Source organism: Thrips palmi, unplaced genomic scaffold, assembly GCF_012932325.1.
Source record: "Thrips palmi isolate BJ-2018 unplaced genomic scaffold, TpBJ-2018v1 HiC_scaffold_3, whole genome shotgun sequence".
Lineage (NCBI taxonomy): Eukaryota > Metazoa > Arthropoda > Insecta > Thysanoptera > Thripidae > Thrips > Thrips palmi.
This window is the reverse complement of record NW_023144630.1, coordinates 7,577,488-7,602,745: the sequence shown is the minus strand read 5'-3', so window position 1 is coordinate 7,602,745 and position 25,258 is coordinate 7,577,488. Positions and strand designations below refer to the sequence as shown.

At 45.2% G+C, this 25,258-nt stretch overlaps 2 protein-coding genes across 15 annotated transcripts in view; one reads left to right on the top strand and one right to left on the bottom strand.

Annotated features, from left to right (window-relative positions):
- The window catches only part of LOC117648176, a 45,677-nt gene extending 43,473 nt beyond the window's left edge, over window positions 1–2,204 (bottom strand). Inside the window, exons 1-2 of one of the 3 annotated variants that reach the window (XM_034390484.1) lie at window positions 1,962–2,204; window positions 936–1,249 (exon numbers count right to left, since the gene is read on the bottom strand). In XM_034390484.1, the coding sequence (XP_034246375.1) occupies window positions 936–1,249; window positions 1,962–1,983 (336 nt within the window). In that variant the 5' untranslated portion in view covers window positions 1,984–2,204. Of the gene's footprint in view, window positions 1–935; window positions 1,250–1,469; window positions 1,501–1,761; window positions 1,819–1,961 lie in introns of those variants that run through there. The other 2 variants (XM_034390486.1, XM_034390485.1) reach the window with 2 other exon arrangements.
- A 12,166-nt stretch (window positions 2,205–14,370) lies between these two features.
- On the top strand, window positions 14,371–23,313 carry LOC117648179. 12 transcript variants are annotated; one of them, XM_034390500.1, is made up of 8 exons: window positions 15,110–15,161; window positions 15,494–15,654; window positions 16,598–16,746; window positions 17,659–17,870; window positions 19,040–19,186; window positions 20,209–20,580; window positions 22,028–22,242; window positions 22,710–23,313. In XM_034390500.1, the coding sequence occupies exons 3-8, from the start codon at window positions 16,647–16,649 to the stop codon at window positions 23,092–23,094; spliced, it is 1,431 nt and encodes a 476-aa protein (XP_034246391.1). In that variant the 5' UTR covers window positions 15,110–15,161; window positions 15,494–15,654; window positions 16,598–16,646; the 3' UTR covers window positions 23,095–23,313. The 12 variants fall into 12 exon arrangements, with proteins under 12 accessions (XP_034246393.1, XP_034246392.1, XP_034246400.1 ...); XM_034390502.1 differs by lacking the exons at window positions 15,110–15,161; window positions 15,494–15,654 and adding an exon at window positions 14,371–14,508; XM_034390501.1 differs by lacking the exons at window positions 15,110–15,161; window positions 15,494–15,654 and adding an exon at window positions 14,496–14,632.
- Window positions 23,314–25,258: the final 1,945 nt, after the last annotated feature.

The following is a 25,258-nucleotide window of genomic DNA, read 5'->3' as shown; positions in this document are numbered from 1 at the left end:
GTTTACGTTAAGTTTTAGTAGTTCCTTACAAATTCTCCTCACGAATACCAAAAGAGTTTCCAGCCTTTCAGCTTTAGACCAATCAATCTTAGAGGACATGAATAAGACAGCATACGCCTATTTTCAATGTGTCATTTAGTTTTCTGACCAGAAGAGATGTAATACACAGCAATTTGAAATTCGACCAAGATCTTAGTGACAGTTCAAAACTTGCACAGATATTGGAAAACCATACGGAACCTTTTTTATATGTACTTTAGGATCAATTGACCAGGAGCTGAAGGCTGAAAAGTGTTCTCGTATTATTTGAGAGGAGACTTTGATAGAAATGACTGAATTTGGAACGTAAACTTCAATAACACTGAAACCAATTAGAGATGGGTGCCCTTTCTTTAGGTTTGGGCTCATCTATATTAGGGACCAGCTTCAGACCAAAAAACAAAACTGCTACAAGAATTATTATGGAACAACTCTCTTTTACAAAGCAGTAATCTTAAAATCTTCATGAAGTAAAACTTCAGCATCTTTTTAACCAATTTTCAGGGGGGACCCATTTTGAAGAAAGAAAGATTTTCACCATTACCTCCCACACCGCAATTGAGTGGTCATCTGACAGAACAACGTATCTTCGTAGGGAATCCCACAGTAGATACACTGTTATGTACGAATGCCCTACAATTGTCTGCAAATTTGGTGGGATCTGCACTGTGAGAAAAAAAGTACGGAAAAAGTACGGAACATGTCTGGTCAATAATTTGCCTGAACCGTCCGTACTTGCCAACTACGGAACTTTCCGTACTTTTTTTCCGTACCCATTTACATGGGTTCATATGGAGCAAGTACGGAACGTTCCGTACTTTTCTCCGTACCTCCGTACTATATTTTTCTGTACCATTTCCGTACAAAAGTACGGAATTTTTTACAGTGTGACTTACCTCGGAGTCGCATTTCGGGGTGGCAGCCTCTGCTTCAACGACCGATTCGTCGCTGGAATCGTCGCTCGAGTCGTCACTGCTGGCAGCGTCGGATTCCTCGCCCGGGAAGCAGGTCAGGCTCATGGATTGCAGCAGGTGCTGGAGCTGCGAGGCATCGAACGGCACGTTGCCGTACCAGCCGTACTTGGAGTACTTGCCGGACCTCGGAGGGCCAATGCCAGCGCTGCGCACCGCGTCAAAGCCGGCAGTGCTTTTGACCTTGGCAGGCCTCGACGAGGACAGCCCAGCCCTACCCGGAAAGAAGGCACTGATGACTGCAATGAGAGCAAAAGGACAAATCTGAGAGTGCTCCAACATTTACATCTCTAGTGTATCCGAGGGGGGAACAGCTTCCCACATTCATTGTACAAAAATTGACCACATTCCACATTCAGGAGGGGGAAACGCCTGTAAGTACACAACACGTGTGGCAAAAATTCCAGAAGTCAAGCGTAAAGTTACGCTTGAAGACGTTACGCTTGAAATGAACCATACTCTGGAATTTCCTCATGTATTTAGATAGGGGGGATCTTGGCGGATGAGCCTGTGACGCTTGATTTCAAGCGTAACCTGAGACACTTCTAGCAGGGCCTGAAGTGAAGAACAAGAATAAGAACGTAGACCGGAAACAGTACAAGAAATCAGCCCTTTTGGGGGTAATTTGGGGCTAACCGTTATTTGGCAACTGTTTCCGGCTTATGTTCTTCTTCTTGTTCTTCACTCCAGGCCCTGCTAGAAGTGTCTGTTACGCTTGAAAACAGAGGGTAATACTACGCTTTAGTTTTACCGGCGCAGAGTCACTAAAAAGACTCGGACCCAACGTGTGACCCCGCCAAATGGATTGCTTTCCGAACGAGGAATCCATCGGTGGGGTCACACGTTCGGCTCGAGTCCTGTTCAGCGACTCTGGAGCTCAAAACGCGTGTGAAGTTTCGGCCGCCGGTCTGCTGGCCGACTGGGCTGTGCATCGACAGTTCCTGAACCAACCTGTACACCTAGTAGTACTCATGGTGTTTGCGATGTCCGTTGATCACGTCTTTTCCGCGCCGTGCAGTAAGCTGGACTGGGACTGGGCACTGACTGAAACAGGACGCTGACGCTTCGCTTCGCTTGGCTTGTTGACGCCTGCCAGGCCAGATGCTAGGCTCGGCCGGGTAGAGAGCGCTGGAGTCGCTCGCCTTCGTTGCCCGTCCGAAGTCGGAACCCGAACGCACCCGAACCGCGAAAGCGCCCCTCAGCGCCCTGCGTGTGGTGGAGAACCAGCGTTGCCAGACTTATCGGCCGACCGGCCGGCCGATTCCGTGCCACCTTTTCGGGGAAACGTCGCTCTACGTCCCCACCGTGTTCGCAAGCAAGGCCGGGGGAAATATTCCGAGAACCTGGGTCAAGATGCGGCCCCTTGGAGACGCGCATTTTAATCCTCTGCCTTCTCGGGGCCCTGGACCCGATCTGTTTCGCGGTAAAGGGGGCAACGTATCCGGCCACACTCGTGGAACGGAAAGTGCAGTGCTTCAGTGCACCGAGGACACGGACACACGCCCAAATAACGAGGGCAACACACTGTTTGAAAAAAAAAACCGCAGTGAATCCCGTTAATTTTTTGCCGGGATTTACTGTAGTTCAGAACACAGCATATACTGTGCCTGGCTACAGTATTTACTGTACCTGGTAAGGTATATTCCGTACTCCACTCCTGTGGTACAGCAGATCCCGTACAAAGTACAGTAGATCCCGTTAAAAATTACAGTGAATCCTGTACTCTGAACAGCAGTGACAGCTGTACTAATCACGACAGTATTTACTGCGGTATTACTACAGTACTACAGGATTTTTCCCAGTGCAATTTAGGCACAGACGTGGTCCCATGGATACTGTATCAATGTCGATTTTTTGGTGACAATTTCACATGATCGGGAATTGATAACTAAGACCGATAGGTATAATTCTGATTAATTGATCTGAAAATTCAAACTAGCGTCTTCTGAAATTCTAAGACCACGAAGTATGAAATTTTTGGTGTGAAAATTCAGACTGAATGTAAGTAAATCGACTTCTTACAAAAAATTATGAATTTTGAGTAATTTTTTTCAACAGTGGACTGGATTCAAGGACTAGGGGAAAGAAACTTCTGAAGAGAAGGAAACTAATATTTTATTCATAAATTCTAATGTTAAGCGATAAATATAGACAGAGCCTAAGAGCAAACAAAATAATCATGAGAAAGTGAACTTTAAAACATTCATTGACAACATTCATCTGTCTCTGGGTTAACTCGGGGGATTATAAACCTCGGATAGTTCGCTTTAGCCCACAGTGAGCCAGAAGACCGGTGGAGGCAGCTGAAACTCTAGACGCGTTTTTAGCTCCAGCGAGTCGCTAAACAGGACTCGAACTGAACGCGCGACCCCACCAATGAATTGCTCCCCCAAGGAGGAATCCAGTGGTGGGGTCACACGTTCGATTCCAGTCTCATGTAGCGATTCTGGAGCTCCAAACGCGTCTCGAGTTTTGGCTGCCTCCACCGGTCTTCTGGCCCACTGAGGAGACGTGCACTGCCACATGGGTAGCCTCAGCTGGCTATCGGACAGCGTAGGGCTTCAGGCCAGAGGCTAACTGAACATGCCTGAACCTCTACACTTTCATGGATTTAGAGGCCGTGTCGTGAATCTCGTTCACTTCACAGTGGTCACTATCAGAGTGTGAGAAAAACACGGCGCTACCGTATTTTTTCCAGAAACCATCCGGGCAGCGAGGCTGGCACTCGTTAACACAGAAGGTGCAATCTTCTCTGATAGAAAAGAGGTCTTTGAGGCAGTCACTGCACCAGCCATCCCTAACAACCGCGTGTAGTCTGGGGTTGCGCTTCAGCAAGGCGGTCAGCACTCCAGTGTGGAACCACTCATGGCTGCAGCCTTGGGACGAAAACAGCTGGAAACAGAAACAACCAAAAACTATACAAGATGAAACTCTGACAATGTCAAAGACTGAGTTGGGATTTAAAAAAAAAAGTAAATCGTCGATTAGTAATAAACACTGAGAAAACCTTACAAACTATTTTGGGCCTTACAAAGAAAAGTAGTTTGTATAACAAAGTATTTTGAGCATACGTAAGCTTACAAAGAAAATACTTCGTAATTTACGAACTATTTCTTCGTATAACAAAGTATTTTAGTTTGTTATATGTATGCTCAAAATACTTCGTAAGGTTTTAAGAGTGAAGGTCATTCTTTAGCAATAAACAATTTTGAATGCACTAATGCTTGCGCGTGCGAGCAACGTTTAGTTAGTCGAAAGAATTGGCATTGATTTAATGGTGTTCGATACGACAGTAGCTATAAATAATGACAGGATTATTATTTTTAAAATGTATTGACGATTTCAGACAAGGCTATAAAAAAAATCATCATGAAGAGATTTTTGTCGAACTCATCGAACTAGTCGCTGACATGTATAAAAACAATTCTAAAATATCCATTGTAATAAGTCAGCCCTCCGACTTTGTAGAGCAATCAAAATTCGACTATTATCCTATGAAGAGAGTTCTCTTAGCTTTTAACGTTTCCAACGCGGTACGGTAAAACTGCGGAGTGACATAGCGCCTTCCTATAAGCGGACAGACCCTACGCCTTTCTTACAGCGTAGATGAGCTACTGTCTTGATGCAGAAAATTACAATGCATTTGTTTCGTATGGGTCAAAGTCAAAAGTACCATAGTTGTGCATAAAAAGTGAATAGTTGCATGAAAAGTGCATTATCATGCATTTAGTTCACTGTAAAAAAATCCGTACTTTTGTACGGAAATGGTAGAAAAATATAGTACGGAAGTACGGAGAAAAGAACGGAACGTTTCGCACCTGCTCCATATGAACCTACTCTGCAAACTGAAATGTGTGCATGCCAGGAAGCACGCTTTAAATTGGAGCGTGCTTACCAGGCACGCTCTAAATTAAAGCGTGCCTGCCAGGCACACTCTATTTTAAAGCGTGCTTAGCAAGTTCACTCTAAACTACAGCATGGACGGGACGGCAACCACTAAATATGTACTAATGCAAAGTTTCCATCTTATACTTTAGGGAAGCAACATTTTAAGTCGTGTTAGTGCTGAGATGTGTTTTACGTCAACAAAGCTTCTCCGCTGTTTTCACAACTATTGATGTATAAAATGAAAACTTGAAATGTTGCTTCCCTAAAGTATGAAATGGAAACCGTGCATTAGTACATATGTATTAAATAATTAAAAAATAAAAGCCATTACGAGCATTCAGGAGTGTGGTTGCCGTCCGGTCCATGCTGTAGTTTAGAGTGAGCTTGCTACGCTTTAAAATAGAGTGTGCCTGGCAGGCACGCTTTAATTTAGAGCGTGCCTGGTAAGCACACTCTAATTTAAAGCGTGCCTGCCAAGCACGCTCCAATTTAATGCGTGCTTCTTGGCATGCTCCAAATAGAGCGTGCCATGCACACATTTCAGTTTGCAGAGTATGTAAATGGGTACGGAAAAAAGAGTACGGAACGTCCCGTGGTTGGCAAGTATGGACGATCCAGGCAAATTATTGACCAGACCTGTTCCGTACTTTTTTCGTACTTTTTTCTCACAGTGAATTTAGAAAGCCGAGACGTAAAAATTAGTCAGACACGTGGGAAAACTGCCAGTGAAGTGGGTCTCTTACCACAAACTTGACGAGAGCCGGCAGCGCCTTGGGGCTGATGGCGTCCAGGAACTCTGCCGAGGGTGCGGCGCCCAGCGTGAGATGCCTCAGGTTCGACAGTCGCGGCAGTATGGCGGCCAGGGAACGGAGGCGAAGTGGCGGGAAGTCTTTCACCCTTACGCGATCCTTCCCGAAGTCGCCCGGGCAGAAGTCCAAAGCCAGGCACTGCAGTGTGGAAGGCGGTGTGGAGCCGGGAGTGCCGCCCACGGACAGCAACAGGTCTTCCAGCTCCGCCGGTTCCTCGGAAATGAACATTCCCAGCTTGAGGCGAGTGAGCTTCAGCGAGGCGACTCGCAGGAAGGCCATCGCACCGGGCCAGCGGCTGGCGTCCTGCGGGAATAGAAATTACAATGTGAGGGATTCAGCGACAAGTACGGAAATACGTCCGCCCGCCCACTGTAGGGGACACTGCAGGAAATAACCACAACAAAAGTACACAAATTTGTGGCAAATTTTTTTTATCAGGAATTTAGTGTACTTTTCAAGTTAAACAATTGTTGTACATAGTGCAATGGAACCGGCATGAGGAGTGCTGAGCAGTCCAGGGCTCGTTGTGGTTTGTACAATTCGCGTTGTACTTTCTACAATCCCTGTTGTACTTTTATTGCACAGTTTCTGTTGTACTTTTGTTGTACTATCTACACTTTTTCTTGCAGTGGAACGCACTCTTGTTTTGAAAAATCGAAAAGTTATAAGGCGCACTCTGCAAACTCAACAACTCAGCGTGTACAGTCGACTCTGTCATTTTGTCCACCTACCCGGGAGGAGCTGTGGACAAAATTAAAACAGCCTGGGCGGATTAGGCCGCCGTAATCCATACCTGGGCTGGGTCAGTCCCGGGCCGGCGAGGCCAGGCACTGGCCGGCGGCGCCCGTCCAGCCAAAGTGGCGGGGATGACTTGTGGACAAAATGACAACAGCAAAAATGGACAAAATGACAGAGTCGACTGTACTCACAAGCACACTCCCACGAGAGTGCGCAGATGAGTTATACATTCCCAAGGAGTGTGACCAGATGAGTACACTCCCAAGACTGAGCTCAGACGAGTACAATCCCAAGAGTGTGCTCAGACGAGTTCACTCCCACAAGAGTGTGCTCAGATGAGTTTACTCAGATGAGTACACACCTAACGCCCGGTAATACGAACAGCTGAGGTGCGTACTCATCTGAGTCCACACTGCACACTCTGTTTTTCCAAGTGTGAAGACTGAAAACCCCACACCTCCGCATTTCAAATGTGGAGTTTTCACAGTGGAGGCAGGCAGCTTACTATGGCGTATTCCGCGAAGCCAACAATCAAGTGCAGCGACGTTAGACTAGGACATTGCTCGAGAGCCTCTATGCCGTCCAGCATACGACATGATATCTTGCGCAGTCTGAAACAAACAAAGAAGATGAAGCCCGATGTGGATCGGATAGTAAAACCAGATCTTCAAACCTCTGAAGTTATGGCCTTCGTCAAGATTAAAATCACGGAATTCATAATGTTACACCTAATAAAATTTTTACAGTTATTACTTAAGCGCGTTTGGCATAAATGCAGTTACATTATTTATTTGATTTGATTTAGTTTTCCCTGCAAACAGTTTTTTGTCTCCTTGGAAAGTGATGAAAAGTGCACACTTTAAACCTTGCGAAGTATTCCGAGCACACATAATACAAACTAATTTTACTTTGTTATACAAAGAAATAGTTCGCAAATTACAAAGTATTTTCTCTGTGAGCTTATGTATGCTCAAAATACTTAAATATAACAAGCTGCTTTGCTTTGTAAGGCCTGAAACAGTTTGTAACGTTGGCAGAGTAAGAGTTCGACGCGTCCTAATAGAATAATCCTAACTGTCAGAGCAGATCCAAGACAATCCTAACCGCCAGAGCTGATCTAAAACAATCCTAAACAAGGTAGGTTTACGCCAGACCGCGTCTTGTCGTAACAGGCTTCGCGATGTCTCGCGGCCAGTTCCTCCAATCCGCGCCTGGCGTACCTACCTTGGCCTGCGGCGCTAGCCTGCCTTCGGCAGGCATTGGCTTGTCCATTGTCGGATACTTCTTACGTGTTGCATGCTGGGGGGCTCCGCCCCCCAGACCCCCCTTAATTCTAGATAGAGTTGCTTCGTCTCAAGATAACACGATCTTGACCGTTGTCACTTTTTAACTCCGCCCCCCAGACCCCCCTTTCTTCAAGACAGAGGTGATCTACCTGCAGAAAACTCGATTTTTCGCCGTTTTTTAGGGGTTTTTCGGCTATAAAAACTGAACCAGTTGAGGTAGGATCGTGAAATTTCGCGTGTGCCGAGCCAAGAACATACCTAATAAGCCTGCAAAATCTCAGCCAGATCGGCCGAGCCGTTCAGGAGGAGTAGTGTACACACACACACACACACACACACAGACAGACAGACAGACAGACAGACAAAACTTTTCAACCGCACTGGAGTAACGGGCTTCGCTATCGCTCAGCCAATGACAGTGCAGATTGAGAACTATCCTAACTGCAGAGGTACCTCAAAGTGTTCTGGAAGTATCTTTACTGCAAATAAGATAATTTCTATATATCTGAAGTACTATGTCTACGTATTTATATAAGGATAAAACTTTTTAACAAGCCCTTCGGTGAGTAATTTTATGGCGTATAATGGCGTCACGGACTATGAGAAAACACCGCTTTTCACGTGATGTGCACACCGGTAAAACTGGAGCGTAGTTGTATGCTTCATTCAAGCATACAACTACGCTTGAAGACTTTACGCTTGACGTCAAGCGTAGAGAAGAAATTCTCCCATGCATTTAGATAGGCGGGAGAGGGACAAAATATGGAGAACTACGCTTGAAGCCGAGCGTAGTTCTACTTCGCTTGAAGAAAGGCGTAAAACTACGCTTGAGTTCTACCAGTGCCGTTAGGAGAGTTCTTCATTGACACAAAAAGTTAGGATTGTCTTGGATCAGCTAGGCAGTTAGGACTGTCTTGGATCTGCTCTGACAGTTAGGATTATTCTATTAGGACGCGTCGAGTTATCTCTTTCTTCCGCTTCATTGATTGTTAAGTACCAGTTGTCTACCTGGGGGCTGTGGAGAGCAAACCAGCGAGCTTCGGGGTGTGGCTGGCGCATATTAGCCTCTCGAGCGTGGCCGAGTGATTGGTTACGAGCGGAAGGAGGTGCTCTTCGGCCAACGCCAGCTCGTTGTACAAATCGAAGGAGAGATATCTAATCGATGGCTCCACTGGATCCAGGCTGCGGACGGCTGTCTGGGGTAGTTTCGGCTCAGACGAATCTCGGACGATATGCCCATCGATCTCTAGCTTCAGCAAACCTGTAACATGGCGACGGACAGAAAAACAGCTTTTATCTAGGCAAAGGTCCGTCTGCCAATGACTGAAAATATGAACAACTGAGAGAGCGTAGTGGGTTACCACACTGCAATAAAAAGTGTGAAAAGTACAACAAAAGAACAACCGAAACTGTCAGCACAAAGTACGACGAGGGTTGTGGAAAGGAGAACCAGATTTGTACAAAGTGCAACGAGGCCTGCACTGGACGCCACTCGTCATACCGGGTCTCAACAAGACGTGTTTCGAGTACCAAGGGAGACTTGTAACACTTCTCTAAAATTGTTAAATTTACTAAAATTGAAAAACCTTTATAGAACTGACCAGCTTGGTCCTAACCCGCCGTTCAAACGCTTAAACGTCTTTCCAAACAAGTATGAAAAAAAGTGCTGGAGCAGTTTTGACCTCCGAATGTGCCGAGCCAGGTGGCAGCTCCAAAAAAGGTGGAAAAGCAGAAGTGTCTCAAGTTACCCTTGGTGTCTCAAGTTACCTCGGTTTACGGTACCGACTTCTTTCTCATTAATAACGTATTCGTGTAAGCAACAGTAAGTAATACAAAGTATTTTCTTAGTAAGTATGACTAATTTCCTTTGTAAAATTATGTACTACAATACCAAAATGTCAGTGGGTCATTCCATGGGGGTTCGACATACTTTTGCAAGTGATCTCTCCGATTTCGATGAAACTTTGCGAGCTTGTTGGCTATGGTCTGAAACCCCCCAAAACCAATTTTGAGCAAAAAATACCAATTTTTGAAAAAGTTATGGCTTGCGTTAGAAATTTTGATTTTCGTTGCAGACCTTTTTTGAAAACGCTGTAGTTTCTTCCAAAATGAAGCTACAGAGCTCATTCTGGGCGCATTCGAAAGGTATTGAATTGGACTTTAAGACTTTTGCAACATTTTGACAAAAATTTTCAAATTTGACAAAAATTGAACAAAGTCAAAATTTTGAACACAATTTTCTCAAAAGTAGTATTTTTGATATTTTTTCTTTTTTGATATGTTATAGTCCATACTTAAGTCTAGCAACCCTACAAATTTGGTTGGAAAAAATTCATAAACAAGGAAGAAAAACGGTTTTTAGTGTTGCGATTCGGCAAATTTTCGCTAGTTGGAGTGGTGTGGAGAGGAGCATGATGAATATTTGAGACCACAGGTTCTCGATCTTGAACTTGTAGTGTCGCTCGGAACAGTTATTTGGGGTGCTGAACCTACAAATAAGGTCTATTTTCGTTTTCGAAATTCTCAGGGGCGGATCAAGAGGGGTGACTTTTCAAAAATCAGGATTTTTCGATGTTGCAACGCGATTTCTATGTTTTCAGGGGCGGAGATAACGAATCTTGAACGGTATTGGATGCAAGTTAGCTCTAAAGCTGATCTAACGTATCGTCAAAACATAAAAATGTGCAAATAGATGATCAAAAAGCCCCCAAATGTGAACATCTTTGGCCCATTGCAAAAAGTAAAGCTAGTGTTGTTACCTACACCCCTGTTAACATCAGAATCAACTTCGACATCCAAACATCTCGAATTCGGAAAAGTCACCCCCATTGACGCACCCCGTTGTTGAGCTTACCAGGGGCGGATCAAGAGGGTTGACTTTTAAAAAAATCAGGATTTTTGGATGTTGCATATCGTTTTTTATATTTTTGGGAGCGGAGACAACTAATCTTGAATCATCTTGAATGCAAGTTAGCTCCAAAGCTGATCCAAAGTATTGTCAAAACATCCAAACTTGGATAAGTCACTCCCTTTGGCTCACCTGGCCACTGGTAATCTCAACAACGGGGTGCGTCAATGGGGGTGACTTTTCCGAATTCGAGATGTTTGGATGTCGAAGTTGATTCTGATGTTAACAGGGGTGTAGGTAACAACACTAGCTTTACTTTTTGCAATGGGCCAAAGATGTTCACATTTGGGGGCTTTTTGATCATCTATTTGCACATTTTTATGTTTTGACGATACGTTAGATCAGCTTTAGAGCTAACTTGCATCCAATACCGTTCAAGATTCGTTATCTCCGCCCCTGAAAACATAGAAATCGCGTTGCAACATCGAAAAATCCTGATTTTTGAAAAGTCACCCCTCTTGATCCGCCCCTGAGAATTTCGAAAACGAAAATAGACCTTATTTGTAGGTTCAGCACCCCAAATAACTGTTCCGAGCGACACTACAAGTTCAAGATCGAGAACCTGTGGTCTCAAATATTCATCATGCTCCTCTCCACACCACTCCAACTAGCGAAAATTTGCCGAATCGCAACACTAAAAACCGTTTTTCTTCCTTGTTTATGAATTTTTTCCAACCAAATTTGTAGGGTTGCTAGACTTAAGTATGGACTATAACATATCAAAAAAGAAAAAATATCAAAAATACTACTTTTGAGAAAATTGTGTTCAAAATTTTGACTTTGTTCAATTTTTGTCAAATTTGAAAATTTTTGTCAACATGTTGCAAAAGTCTTAAAGTCCAATTCAATACCTTTCGAATGCGCCCAGAATGAGCTCTGTAGCTTCATTTTGGAAGAAACTACAGCGTTTTCAAAAAAGGTCTGCAACGAAAATCAAAATTTCTAACGCAAGCCATAACTTTTTCAAAAATTGGTATTTTTTGCTCAAAATTGGTTTTGGGGGGTTTCAGACCATAGCCAACAAGCTCGCAAAGTTTCATCGAAATCGGAGAGATCACTTGCAAAAGAATGTCGAACCCCCATGGAATGACCCCAGTACATAATATAATATTTCCTAAGTAGATCTTTAAAAAAAGGAAGAGTACGTATAATGGTAGAACAAATTACTTGCATAATTACTGACAAAATGAGCAAAAAGGCAGTAACGTGCTGAGAGTGGACAACCTTGACTGTACACAACTTTTAGAGTGATATACATTTACCACCAAAGTTCAAGGCGGCCGTGGAGCAATTCTATTTGAGTTCGACCACAACCAACCCCAAATTTGTGATCTCTGATTTTAAAGAAATACGGCCTTACCTTGCACAGCGCGAATTTCTTGCAGCAGGGTGTGGACACTCGCGGTTGGTTTGGAGCCTGACAGACGCAGGCTGAGCTTCACTTCCCGAAGTCGGCCCAGTGCCGCTTGTCTGGATAGGACAGGCAGACGGAAATTAAGCATAGTCAATTACTAGTTTCGCGATTGCTTTATCAGGTGCAGAAAGGTAAATCTTAGATGACCCAACACCGAGATTTTAGATCGGGCAGAGCCGAAAAATGGGGACATAGAAGGGTGGCTGCGAGACAACCAACCACGTTGTAAACCCCGCCCCTGTGCCGACCATACCTGCGAACCATGAGGGCGCCCAGAACCAGCAACGGCGTTTCACAGACTAGCATGCGTAGCTCAGAGGCTGCACAGTTCGTGTCCACGGCCAGCAACATAAATTGTGGGTAAGTCGGTTTGAAGGGACGCCAGTATGGGTAGAGATTGCCGACGCAGAGGCCACCAACAGATGGGACGAGACGAAGCACGGTCCAAAAGTGCGGGTCGCCACTGCAACAATAAGAAACGTAGCTAAGTTAGGGGACACTGAGAAAAACCTTACAACCTATTTTAGGCCTTACGAAGAAAAGCAATTTGTTATAACAAAGTGTTTTGAGCATACATCAGCTTACAAAGAAAATACGTCGTAATTTACGAGCTATTTCTTCGTATAACAAAGTAAATTACTAGCATACTCTGTGCTCAAAATATTTCGTACATAGGCCCATCTCATGTGGTGGACGAGTCGTTTACGCCCCTCCCAAGGGCAAAAATCGATTCACTTCATTCCAGGGGCGGAATTTGTTCACGTCGCGCACTCTCAGACTGTTATTGACTTTTCATACTTTGGTAGAGTTTCTACGCAGCAATCAAAATTCCTATTTCCTTTTTCTATGTAAGATTTTGATCGTTACAATTGAATCAAGGTCAGTTTGGTTATAACAAAGAGTCAATACGCAATATTGACTCCAAAAATGGTCAATAATTGATGACAATTCTATAGTGAACAATGTTGTTCACGGTTACAAAGGAAATTGCTGCTGCTTAGAACACTGCGGTTCTGGGAAAACTAAGGACAAGCAAGAGAAAAGTCCACGGTAAACACGGTACCTGGTTTTCCCAGGAGCCCTATGGCGAAGACATAGGCGATTTCCAGGGGGTTCCTGGGAAAACCAGGAACCGTTTTTTCCGTGTCAATAATTGGAGGCAAAACGAGTCTGAGAGTGCGTTGAGGCATTTGTTTTCCTAGTGTACTTACCTTTTCAAAGTGAAGCGTCGCCACAGATACGGGTGAAGCGCGAGGTCCCTCCATCGACGACTCACTGCCCGGCACCTCAGCAACTCCGGGGCCGAGAGGTACTTCAGGATCTCTATCATGACCTCATCCGGCAACGTCGCTAGCTCCAGCGGCTCCATCTGCGAGAGAAGATATACTTGAGCGAGCTATGGGCGAGGTATCACTCAAATTTGGATAAGGATCATATTTTTACCGACATTTGGGTGGGGAAGGGTGTATCAACTACCCACATGGCCAGATATTACAGCGCTCACCCATATTGTAATATTTTCACCAAAACTTGGTTAAGGTTGATTTCCTTGCCAAATTTGGGTGATATAAATGCTCACCCAAATGAACAAGGAACACTCTCAGACTCGTACTGACTTTCATCTCTCCATTAATGACTTTATATCCTTTGCTTACGTAGTTTTTCAAGCAGCAATAATGTGTAGTATTTCCTTTGTAACCATGTACAATATTGTTCACTGTAAAGACTAAATTGTCATCACTTATTGACCATTTATGAAGTCAACTGCGTATCGACTCTTTGACAATAGCAAACTGACTTGAAGTCAATATAACGAAGAAAATCTAACATAAATATTGAGGAAATGGCACTTTTTATTGATGTGCAAAAAACTCTGTCACAAGAGACAAAGAGTCAATAACAGTCTGAGAGTGCACACAGACAGAGAAAGTTTTTAACCCCACTAGAGTAACAGGCTTCGCTATCTCACAGCCAACAATACCTCGCACAATATTTTAGTACTGATTGATAACGACTCACACTCTAAATGTCTAAAAATGAAATTTAACCTCAGTTATTTGTATGTTGCAGTGAATTCAGCGCAAGCATAATACGAAGCAATATTTCTTCGTAACACGAATCTTTTAAGCTCTTTCATTGTAAGATACAAAGAAAAGCCTTCTTAATACGAGGGGAAAACACCTTCGTGTTACGCTTGCGCCATTTCCTTCGCATTATGGGAAATTTCTTCGTAAGACATAGAAGAATGCATCCTCATGAAGGTGGTGCACTCTCGTCCCTCAGTCGACATTTTATCAATGTTCATTGACGTTTGAGCACATTAATAAAGTTTTGTTAGGAAGGTTTTACGACGAAATTGATAGTATTGTTCGAAGAACAAACAAAAATGTCAATACATTACTAAACAAAATCTCAGTACGAGTCTGAGAGTGTGACGTCCACTGAAAATCCAAAGGTGAGACAATCAACCTCTGAGCGACGAGACTCAACAGTCAGGCCGAAACTGAGTGACAACAATGATGCACGACTGCAAGAGGGTGATTCGATACGACAGGAAGAGCACTCCAAATGTTATGACGGTACACATGGTCTTGCGAACCCGGAAAAATCCCTTGACGATTGATTGTGAAAACCGCCACACTCTAAATGTCTTACGAAGAAACTTCCCATAGTACGAAAGAAGTGGCGCAAATATAATACGAAGGTGGTTTTCTTTCGTATTACGAGAGTTTTTCACCTAAGTGAGGTTAGGGGAGAAAGGAAGATGCCGCCTGTGTTCTAGGAAGACTTTGATTGAAAACTTATAAGGATCCTTGGACCGAAAGTCTAAGAAGTAAAGGAAGAATGAAGCTGCATCTGCACATGCGCAGACGCTGAATGGAGGGCAGATGCATGCCCCGTAGCGGATTTAAGTCTTACTTTTGTTCTTTGCCTAATGGTTCAGAGATTCGTTGAAATAACGTACTGCCACAGATAAATGAGGAAATGTTACCTTTGAAGGGAAGAACAGAGTGCCAGAGCAAGCCTAGATTAAGTCAGCTTACTTCTTTCTCCTGTTTCCTACCCTTATCTCTTCAGCTACGACTGCGTCTTTGGACACTTCTGCCAGTAGGCGATTTTATCCTTACTGGGCATTTCCGTTTCCCGCCGTCAGAGAGCACGCCGTTGACGCTGTTGTGCAGCACTGCGCATTAAGTTGACCAGAGGAGCGGCGAAGGCGGCCAAGATTCTTGACGCGCTTGGAGCTTCAGAGTCGCTAGATGGGATTTAACCCAGGCGTGTTGACCCCACCAATCGATTATTCTCCAAACGAGGAATCCATTGGTGGGTCACACGTTCGGATTGAGTCCTGAGTGGCGTCTCTGGAGCTCAAAACGCGTGTAGGATCTTGGCGACCTGCGCCGGTCTTCTGGCCCACTGTGCGCATGCGCTTACATCAGCAGGTCGCCGCTTAGTACGCGTTCTGGCCGTAAGGGCGCGCTTCCGTCGCGGCGCAGGCGTTGCAGGCAGCATTAAAACACGCGCAGCCTCGCCGTGTGGGCGGCAGTCTCTCGTGACACGGTCCAGCGGCAGGAGCGCAAGTGCCTGGAGACCAACACTGGTAAAACTTACATATAGGCGTAACTTAGTGCCTTTCGCGAAGCGTAGTCTACACGCCCTTGTGTAAAGCACACAGCCTCTGTGCGTCGTCTTTGGCGGCGTGCAAATGTTACGTCATCATTTCAGGGGGGAGGGGGGCGTTGGCTCCCGATGACCTATCCTATCTCCTATGACGGTCCTATCTGAAACACATGGAAAGGTTAGGTTAAACCGACGATTTTTTTTGTGTGGGGGGAGGGGGTAAAAGAGGCCTTAATTGGGTAACGTAATATTAGCACGCTGCCCAAGCGTCCAAGATTTTCTGCGTTTCTTTCCTCTTATCTATGTGCACGGCGGAAAATACCTTCGGGAGGGGAGGGGGAGAGGACAAACAGTCTGAAAAATGTTTCGTTATATTCTCATTTCATGTGAGACCAAATAGCAGAAGTTCAAACCAACTCCGTGAGAAATCTTGCGTAACGTTACGCTGTGGGTGTTAGCCAGCGTAACCTGCGTCCAGGGGGCCCCATTAGCGTCCTAAGCTGCATGACGTGGTATGCTTTCCGTCGTCGCCGAGTGAAGAACAACTTTCTCAGTCTCGTATTGACTTTTTATCTCTTGCCACAAAGTTAACTTTGCACGTGCAAACGTAATATGTTCAATCTTCTCTTTAACTATGCACTATATTGCCCTTTGTACAATGTATTCAGCCCTTTAAACCTGACCTTTTTGTCCTTTGCCATGTACTTTTTCATTTCTGCATGATCTATTGACAATTGACAAACGATCAAAATTGCGCATAGTTGAAGAAAAAATAGTACATTTTATGATTGCTCTAAAAATCTCATAAGCGAGAGAGAAAAAAGTCCATATAGGCCTGAGAATGAAAAGAAATCAAAAAGCCAGGCACCCCTTCGTACCTCGTTTACGAAACTAGTTTCGAGCAAGTGCACCGCTTGTTGCAGTTCTGAACGCAGGGCGTGTGTACGCCCTGGTCGACGAGCCGCCGCCGCCATGGCCAGAGTGGAGTGTTACAACTTCGTCCCTAGGAGTGCCGCCGATGCGTTATCCAGACTGAAGCTGCTTCCTACGCGTGCCTTCCAAGGGACCGACAGTGAGTATCCTTACTTACCTTCTAGTGGAATATTGTTTATAGCTAAACAAGACACATAGCTCACTCTCAGACGTATATGGACATTTTCTCTCTTGCTGATAACGTTTTTTTGAGCTGTACTACACTCTCAGACTGTTATTGACTTTTTGTCCTTTGTTGAAGAGGATTTTACACAGCAATAAAAAGTACTATTTCCTCAACATTTATGTAGGATTTCGTTCGTTATATTGACATACAGTCAATTTGCTATTGTCAAAGAGTCAATACGCAATTGACTTAAAAAATAGTCAATTGACAATTTAGTCTTTATAGTGAACAATATTGTACATGGTTACAAAGGAAATACTACATATTATTGCTGCTTAAGAAACTACGTAAGCAAAGGACAAAATGTCAATAATAAAAGTCCCGCGTATCTACGCACAATCTCGTGTATCGGTCATTGCAATTTCTTTCAACACAATCAGCAGCAAACGTAAACTTTAACCTTTTCACATATCGAACCTAATTGTTTGCAAAGAACACATCTTTAAATCTGCCAAAAAAATCTTGAAATGTTTACTCTCAGACTAGTATTCACTTTTTTTCTTCCAATTATTGACTTTTTCTCCTTTGCTTTTGTTTTTTGTTTTTTTTTTTCAGCAGCAATAATAAGTAGTATTTCCTTTGAAACCATGTACAATTTTGTTCACTATGAAGACTAAATTGTCATCAATTATTTACTTTTTTTTAGTCAATTCCAAATGGACTCTTTGCCAATATCAGACTGACTTTGAGTCTATAACGAACAAAATCTCACTTAAATACAGAGGAAATAGTGCCATTTGTTGCTGCTTAAAAACGAAATTCGTTAGGAAAAGTCTTTAAGTCTCGCTAAGAGTCATTAACATTCTGAGAATGTTTTGACCACAGCTCTTCCGGTTGCAGCCATTGACGCGCTGCCCAACGAGATACTGCTGATGATCCTGGAGCACCTGCAGGACGCCGAGCTCCTCCTGCACGTGGTGCCGAGGGTGTGCCGACGCTGGAAGGACCTGGCCTTGTCACGTGACCGTCGCCTGTGGACCGACGTCCGGATCAAGCCCGCCAACCCGCCGGCTGGCACCCCGCAAGCTGACCCGCAGGTAGGCTGTAGGGTAATCGCACTGTTCCAAAAATTATTATAATTTTAGAACAATTTCGGTATAATTACGCTTTCAAATAGGAGACTTCCCTTCTAAGAGTTTGTTGCGATGAATGAATCTGCTCTCACGTGTGCAGATTAATCTCGTACTCAGTGTACACACGTGTTTAATGAGCGAAATTCTTTGATTTCGACATATAGTTTAGATTTTAGCACCTTCGGCATTTGGGCTTTTCCACCCTAAATCGCCTGCGGCGTGAACATGTTAAACAATGCGGAATTTGTGAGTCTTGTAAGGTGCACTCTACTGAGTTGTCGCCCTTCGGGTCTTCCTTCATAGGAAGGACTTCTCGGAATACGATATGCCTCATCGACACAAGTGCGATTTCGCAATAAATATCGGTCCCGATATCCACGGAAAAAAGGAATTCGTTGACCCAACGAAAAAGGACGTTGATTCCGGGATAGCCGAAAAAAGTTTGTTTGAGTAACGAAAAGTTTGTTCTCGTAACGAAAAAATTGTTGGTCTGACGAACAATTTCGTTGGCACGTTAGTTGGAGAGACAAAATCATGACTTTGTTGCTTTGACGGATCTTTTAGTTGGGCTAACAGATTGTTGGTTCTACCAACAAAAATTTCGTCACTCAACACTGTGGCCAAAAGGTACGGAAAATTCTGTTTAATTTTTTGCCAGGATTCTCCGTAGCCCTCTTATCAATATTCTCCGTAGGCTCTTACAGTATTCTCCGTAGGACCGTACAGTATTCTCCGTAGGACCGCACAGTCTTCTCCGTAGGGCATGGAAGACTGTATAGTCCTGCGGAGATCACTGTAAGGTCCTACAGAGAATACTGTGCGGTCCTACAGAAAATACTGTAAGAGCCTACGGAGAATACTGACAAGGGGGCTACGGAGAATTACCACAAGCTGTTTACAGAATTTTCCGTAGCTTTTAGCCACAGTGAAAGTTTTCGTAGCTCCAACCAATTTTTTCGGTTATCACGGAATCAACGCACTTTTTCGTTGGTTCAACGAATTTCTTTCTTCCGTGTCACGACTGTAGTTTTCAAACTCCTGCATGTTTTGTGATTCGTCATATATCGACCCTTTTCTCGATACGCATGAGGTCAATATCGTATGTCGACACTGATAAGTGCATTTCCCCACAGCTGCACCCGCACGCCCACTTCCTGGCGCCCCGAGCCATCATGCACGCGCCGTTCCTGCGCAGCCTGCACTTCCCGGGGACGTTGGACCACCCCGTCGCCAAGGTCTACCTGTTCACTGCGTTTCGCTGCAGCCGGGCCGTTGTGCAGGTAGAGAGAGACAAGTACACTGTTAGACCTATATGGACTTCCTTCTCTCTTGCTTATAACATTTTTGAGCAAACGTTAAATGTACTATTATCTCTTTAACTATGAACAATTTTGATCGTTTTATTGATAAAAATTGTCAATAGGTCATGTAGAAATTGAAAAGCACATCGCACATGACAAGAAGTCAGGCGTAATGGACTGAATGCATTATATAGTGAGCAAAATAGTGCATTGCCAAAACGAAAATAGTACATATTACGTTTGCACTAAAAAACTTCTTGGCAAGAGATAAAAAGTCAATATGAGACTGGGAGTGTGCACACTAAATGTTTTTGTGCAAATTTTGTACGAGACATTACAGTTCTTTGTGCACACGAACTTTTCGTACAACTTTGTACTGAATTTTGTACAATTTTGTTCCAAAATGGCGGAAAATGTGCAGTTTTTCGTACGAAAATTGTACACAAATCTCGTGTGCGCTGAAAAACTGTGATGTCTTCTACAAAGTTGTACTCAACACTTAGTGTGAAAGTCGAGGGAAAACGTCAAATAATGGTCTGGAAGTCAGGGAAAGTCCGGTAAAAGGAAAATTTCATATTTGCGCGGCAACCCTGCAGCCTTGAAATTGTCTTCAACACGCTCAGACCAATATGGACTTTTGTCTCTCTTGCTTTTGGCGGTTTTTGAGCAAACGTAAAATGTACTATTTTCTCCTTTACTTCTCCTTTTCTCCTTTACTAAAATGTACTATTTTCTCCTTTCACAATTTTGATCGTTTCAGGGATATAATTGTCAATAAGTCATGTAGAAATTGAAAAGTACATTGCAAATGACATTAAGTCCGGTTTAATGGACTATAAACATTATACAATGAACAAAATAGTGCATAGCCAAAGAGAAAATAGTACATATTACGTTTGCACGAAAACCTTTATGGCAAAAGATAGATATAAAGTCAATACGAGTCTGAGAGTGAAGTGACGACTCAAATTTTGACAGTGTGTGTGCGCTTCCGTGTGCAGGAGCTGCACCTGGACGACGGCAACGGGGTGCGTTCGCGGGTGGCGCACCTGCTCGGGGACCGCGAGCGCGCGAGCGTGGCGTGCATGCTGAGCCGCAGCCGGTCCGTGCTGCGCGCGCTGTCGCTGGGCGACGCGCTGCTGCCCGAGCTGTGGCACCGCAAGACCAACCCGTACCTCAAGTCCCGCGCGCCGGGCAAGTCGCACATGCCGCGCCTGCTGCGCCACGTCGCCGCCCTGCAGCACCTCGAGACGCTGTCGCTGCGCGTGGGCGACACGCGGCGGTACGCCGGCCAGCTCGTCGGCTGCGGGCTGCGACTGCGCCGCCTCAGCCTCGCCTACCACTGCGCCGCCGGCCCCTTCGACTTCGTGCTGGTAGGGATCACTGTCCGATAAAACCACACACTAAATTCTTATGGACTTTTTTATGCATAGTTATGTATGCACAGATACGTCCATACGTTATGTATAATATTATGCATCACTGTGTACATTTTATGCAGGAAGATGCATAAAATGTACACAGTGATGCATAATTTTATACATACCGTATGGACGTTTCTGCGCATGCATAACTATGCACAAGGTAGGTTTACGCCAGACCGCGTCTTGTCGTAACAGGCTTCGCGATGTCTCGCTGCCTTTTCCTCCAATCCGCACCTGGCGTACCTACCTTGGCCTGCGGCGCTAGCCTGCCTTCGGCAGGCAAATGGCTTGCCCATCGTCGGTTACTTCTAACCTGATGGATGCTGGGGGCGGAGCCCCCCAAACCCCCCTTCTTCAAGACAGAAGTGATCTGCCTGCAGAAAACTCGATTTTTCGCCGTTTTTAAGGTGTTTTTCGGCTATAAAAACTGAACCAGTTGAGCTAGGATCGTGAAATTTCGCGTGTGCCGAGCCAAGGACATACCTAATAAGCCTGCAAAATCTCAGCCAGATCGGCCGAGCCGTTCAGGAGGAGTAGTGTACACACACAGACAGACACACACACAGACAGACAGGAAAAATTTTTTAACCCCACTGGAGTAACAGGCTTCGCTATCGCTCAGCCAATAAAAAATGCGTTCTTATGCATTTAAAAAGTCCATAAGAATTTAGTGTGCACACACTCTCAGCATTATACTGACTATTTCTCACTAGCAGACGCTCTGTAAGCAACCGCAATACTTAGTATTTTATGTCAGTATTACTTAGCAATGGCTAATTTCTGTACTGATATTGCCGTTTGTTTTAGTAAATTACAAAGAAATTTTTAAGTATTTAAGAACTAATATTAAGTTTTATGGGGTTGCTTACAGTAATGCGTCTGCTAATGAGAAATAGTCATTAAACGGCTGAGAGTGCAGTAAATCCCGTTAATTTTTTGCCGCGATTTACAGTTGTTCAGAACACAGGATTTACAGTAAATCCCATACAATGTACAGTAGATCGATCCTGTTAAAAATGTACAGTAAATCCTGTACTCTGAACAACAGTGGCAAATGTACTAATCACTCCAGGATTTACTGTGATTTTTTGCCGCAGTGATGTGCTGATACACTGCCAAAAAAATGTGAGACAGCCTTACACGTTTTATCGTGAACCACGTCTCACGATCGCAACTGTGAGCCACGTTTGTATCAAGCCTACAAGTGCGAGACACTAAAGTCTCACTCTCTCAGCCTCGTATTGACTTTTTTCATCTCGTCATTTATTTTTTTTGGGGGGGGGATGTAATATGTACTAATTTTTTCTTAAGCATAGAACGATTTCGTTCATTCCGTGGGGTATTTAGTCCGATGAACCCGACTTGCCTTAATCCTTAAATCCTTGATTCTTTGCAGGACCTGCTGGCTGGCTCGGCGGCCACCCTGCAGCACCTGGAGCTCGTGCCGATGGATACCAAGTACTACCCGCACATCAGCCTGCCGGACTCCGTGCTGGTGGCCGTGGCCCAGTGTACCGAGCTGCGCTCCCTGGACATCGTGTTCACGGACATGGCCGTGGTGGGGTCCATGCCGCGCCTGGAGAGGCTCGGCCTGCTGCTCGCCCGCGGCTGGTACGTTCATTTCTTGATGCACTGTATGAAAATCCGTAGTTTGGTACGAAAATAGTACGGAAAAAAGTACGGAACGTCCGTACTTGTCCCATAAGAACTCATGTAATCGAGTTCCGCAGTAGGACAGGTACCGACGGTCCAGGCAAATTATTGACCAGACATGTTCCGTACTTTTCTCTCGCAGTGTGAGATAAAGAAACTCTGGCACAGTGGGCCAGAAGACCGGCGCTGGCGGCCGAAACTCAAGACGCGTTTTGAGCTCGTGAGTCTCTAAACAGGTCTCAAACCGAGCGTATGACCCCACCAATCGATTCCTCGTTCGGAGAGCAATCCATTGGTGGGGTCACACGCTCGATTCGGGTCCTATTTAGCGACTCTGGAGCTCAAAACGCATGTTGAACTGGCCGCCTGCGCTGGTCCTCTGGCTCGCTGTGCTGCGTTCCTCTCCAACACACCTCCGGTTGCAGGTACTTCTACTATGACAGCCCCTACGCCCAGGGCGTGTTCGGCAACTTGCTGGCCCAGCTCGTGGAGTGCCCGGTCCTCGCCAGCCTGCGCCGCCTGGAGCTGCGCGGCGTGTACAACTTCGAGTCGCTGATCCACGCGGGTCAAGATGGCGACTGGGACGCCCACAACCCGCAGTTGGTCAGCCTGGTGTTCGCTCAGCTGGGCCGCGTGGCCTCCGAGGCCACCGCCTTGCGCCTCAGACTGGGCGAGCTCACGCCGCGTGACATGATCGCTACCATGGTGGTACCCATGGTGCGACTCCTCACGGTGGACCTGGGTTCCGATCCCGACCTCCTGACGCTGTTCTCCGAACGCGGTGTGATATGCTCCATGGGCGAGGACTAGCACTAGCGGAAGCGGAGTGACTTGTTCCCGTGGCCTGAACTTTATCCAAGTCTAGCCTCCCAAGGCCACTCCCGCGTCCCTAGTTACGGTGAGGGGACCTAAAATCCCTAGAATAATCACGCTCGGGCATGTTCTTTCTTAATTGTTAATTCATTTTAATTGTTTCAGCCTGTTAATTATTTTTAAGTTGTACTGTTTTATGTTCATGACAAGGGTGAGGTGGCTGCAGGATGTTCTTGTTTTGTTTGCAATCAAATACACGATTCATTTGCACTACTTGTCTGTCCTTCTTTAATAACAAGGTAGGTTTACGCCAGACCGCGTCTTGTCGTAACAGGCTTCGCGATGTCTCGCTGCCTGTTCCTCCAATCCGCGCCTGGCGTACTTACCTTGGCCTGCGGCGCTAGCCTGCCTTCGGCAGGCAATGGCTTGTCCATCATCGGTTACTTCTAACTTGGTGCATGCTGGGGGGCTCCGCCCCCAGACCCCCCTTCATTCTAGATAAGGACTCGAAAACGTTCTCTCGCGAACTGAGTCTGGAGCAGCCGACGCCTAAGAAATTGATCGAATCTTGCAAATAATCTGCCTCTCGAGCAAAACAAATCCCTGTCTAGAAACAGAAAGTTTTGTTCTTTCACCCAAAGTGCTTCAGAGAGCTTAGTTGATACACTGCAGAAAATAACCACAACAAAAGTACACAAATTTCTGGCAAATTTTTTATCAGGAATTTAGTGTACTTTTCAAGTACAACAATTGTTGTACAAAGTACAACGGAGCCGGCATGACGAGTGGTGGGCAGTCCAGGGCTGGTTGTGGTTTGTACAATTATCGTTGTACTTTCCACAATCCCTGTTGTACTTTCATTGTACAGTTTTTGTCGTACTTTTGTTGTACTATCCACACTTTTTCTTGTAGTGTACTTTCTAAAACTAGGCTTGACAGCAAAGATGCGCGGCAGTTCAAACGGGGCTGGATGGTCAGGCCACGATTTAACACTTTTATTCGAACCTTTGAAGGAAATATGTGAAGAATTAATGTTACGGAGTACTGTTTGTGTGCTGAGGAACGACCTCTTAACATAGATCTGGTAAGAAATCGTCAGAGTCTTTAAATATTGCTAGTTTTGAGCGTCTACTGGCGTCGTCTGCTGGTCTCAGTTCGTGAAATTGTCATACTTTCGTACCGCCATATTTCGCGTAATGAACGAGCCCTATCCTGTAAGGTATAGGCGACGGTCCAGATACACCCCCCACCCCCCTTCCCAAAGATAATGGAATGAGCTGGTACCAGATTACAGAAGAGGGGATGTGAAACGCCTTATCCTTTGGTGCAATTATGTCGTACCGCAATTAAGCGGCCCAGGACCCGCCGCCGGCCCGGGTCGCCACATCTGGCAGTCGCCCCGCCGGACCCGGGCCCCGCGCGGGACCGTCCGTTGGACCCGCCCGAGCTGCATTCGGCTGCACTCGGCGCGGCTTCGGCTCCAGCGGGGTGGCGGGGCGTCAGGTGGGGGGTAGGACCCGGTGCCGAACATACCCGAAGACTGTCTTCGGGCGGGTCCAACGAATCGGAGAGGGGAAGCGGGGGGAGGGGAATCCGGGGAGGCCTGGGCAGTCCGAGGCCAGGTAGTGGCCGGGTCCCTCCACGGTTTTATGATACTCGCTTCAGTTCCCCTCCTCTGTGTTCCGGTGAGCTGGTACTCAGTGATGAATGGGGCTTGTGTGTCTTAGATGAATGAGTGGCATTCAATACAAATAATATTCTATATAATATGAAAAATGCAGTGAACTAAATACATCTTAAAACAGTTTGCATCGGTGCAATTGGTCATGAAAACCTAGAGACAAAAATTGGATATTCATGAAAAAACGAGAACACAAGTAGACAGTAGGAATAATGTTAAAACCTGAAATATGCAGAGAACACTGCCTGAATTGGTTACACGTTTCCTAACAAGTTACATAGAATTATAAAGAAGGTCACATCAAAGAAAATTACAAACATGTGGGTTTGCCTAGTTCCAATGGTCATGATAACTTACAGACAATATTTGGTCATTCATTAAAATACGAGAAAAAATCATGAGGCAGTATACCTAAAACTTAAAACCTAAAATATGCAGAGAACACTAGGTCCAATGGTCATGATAACTTACAGACAATAT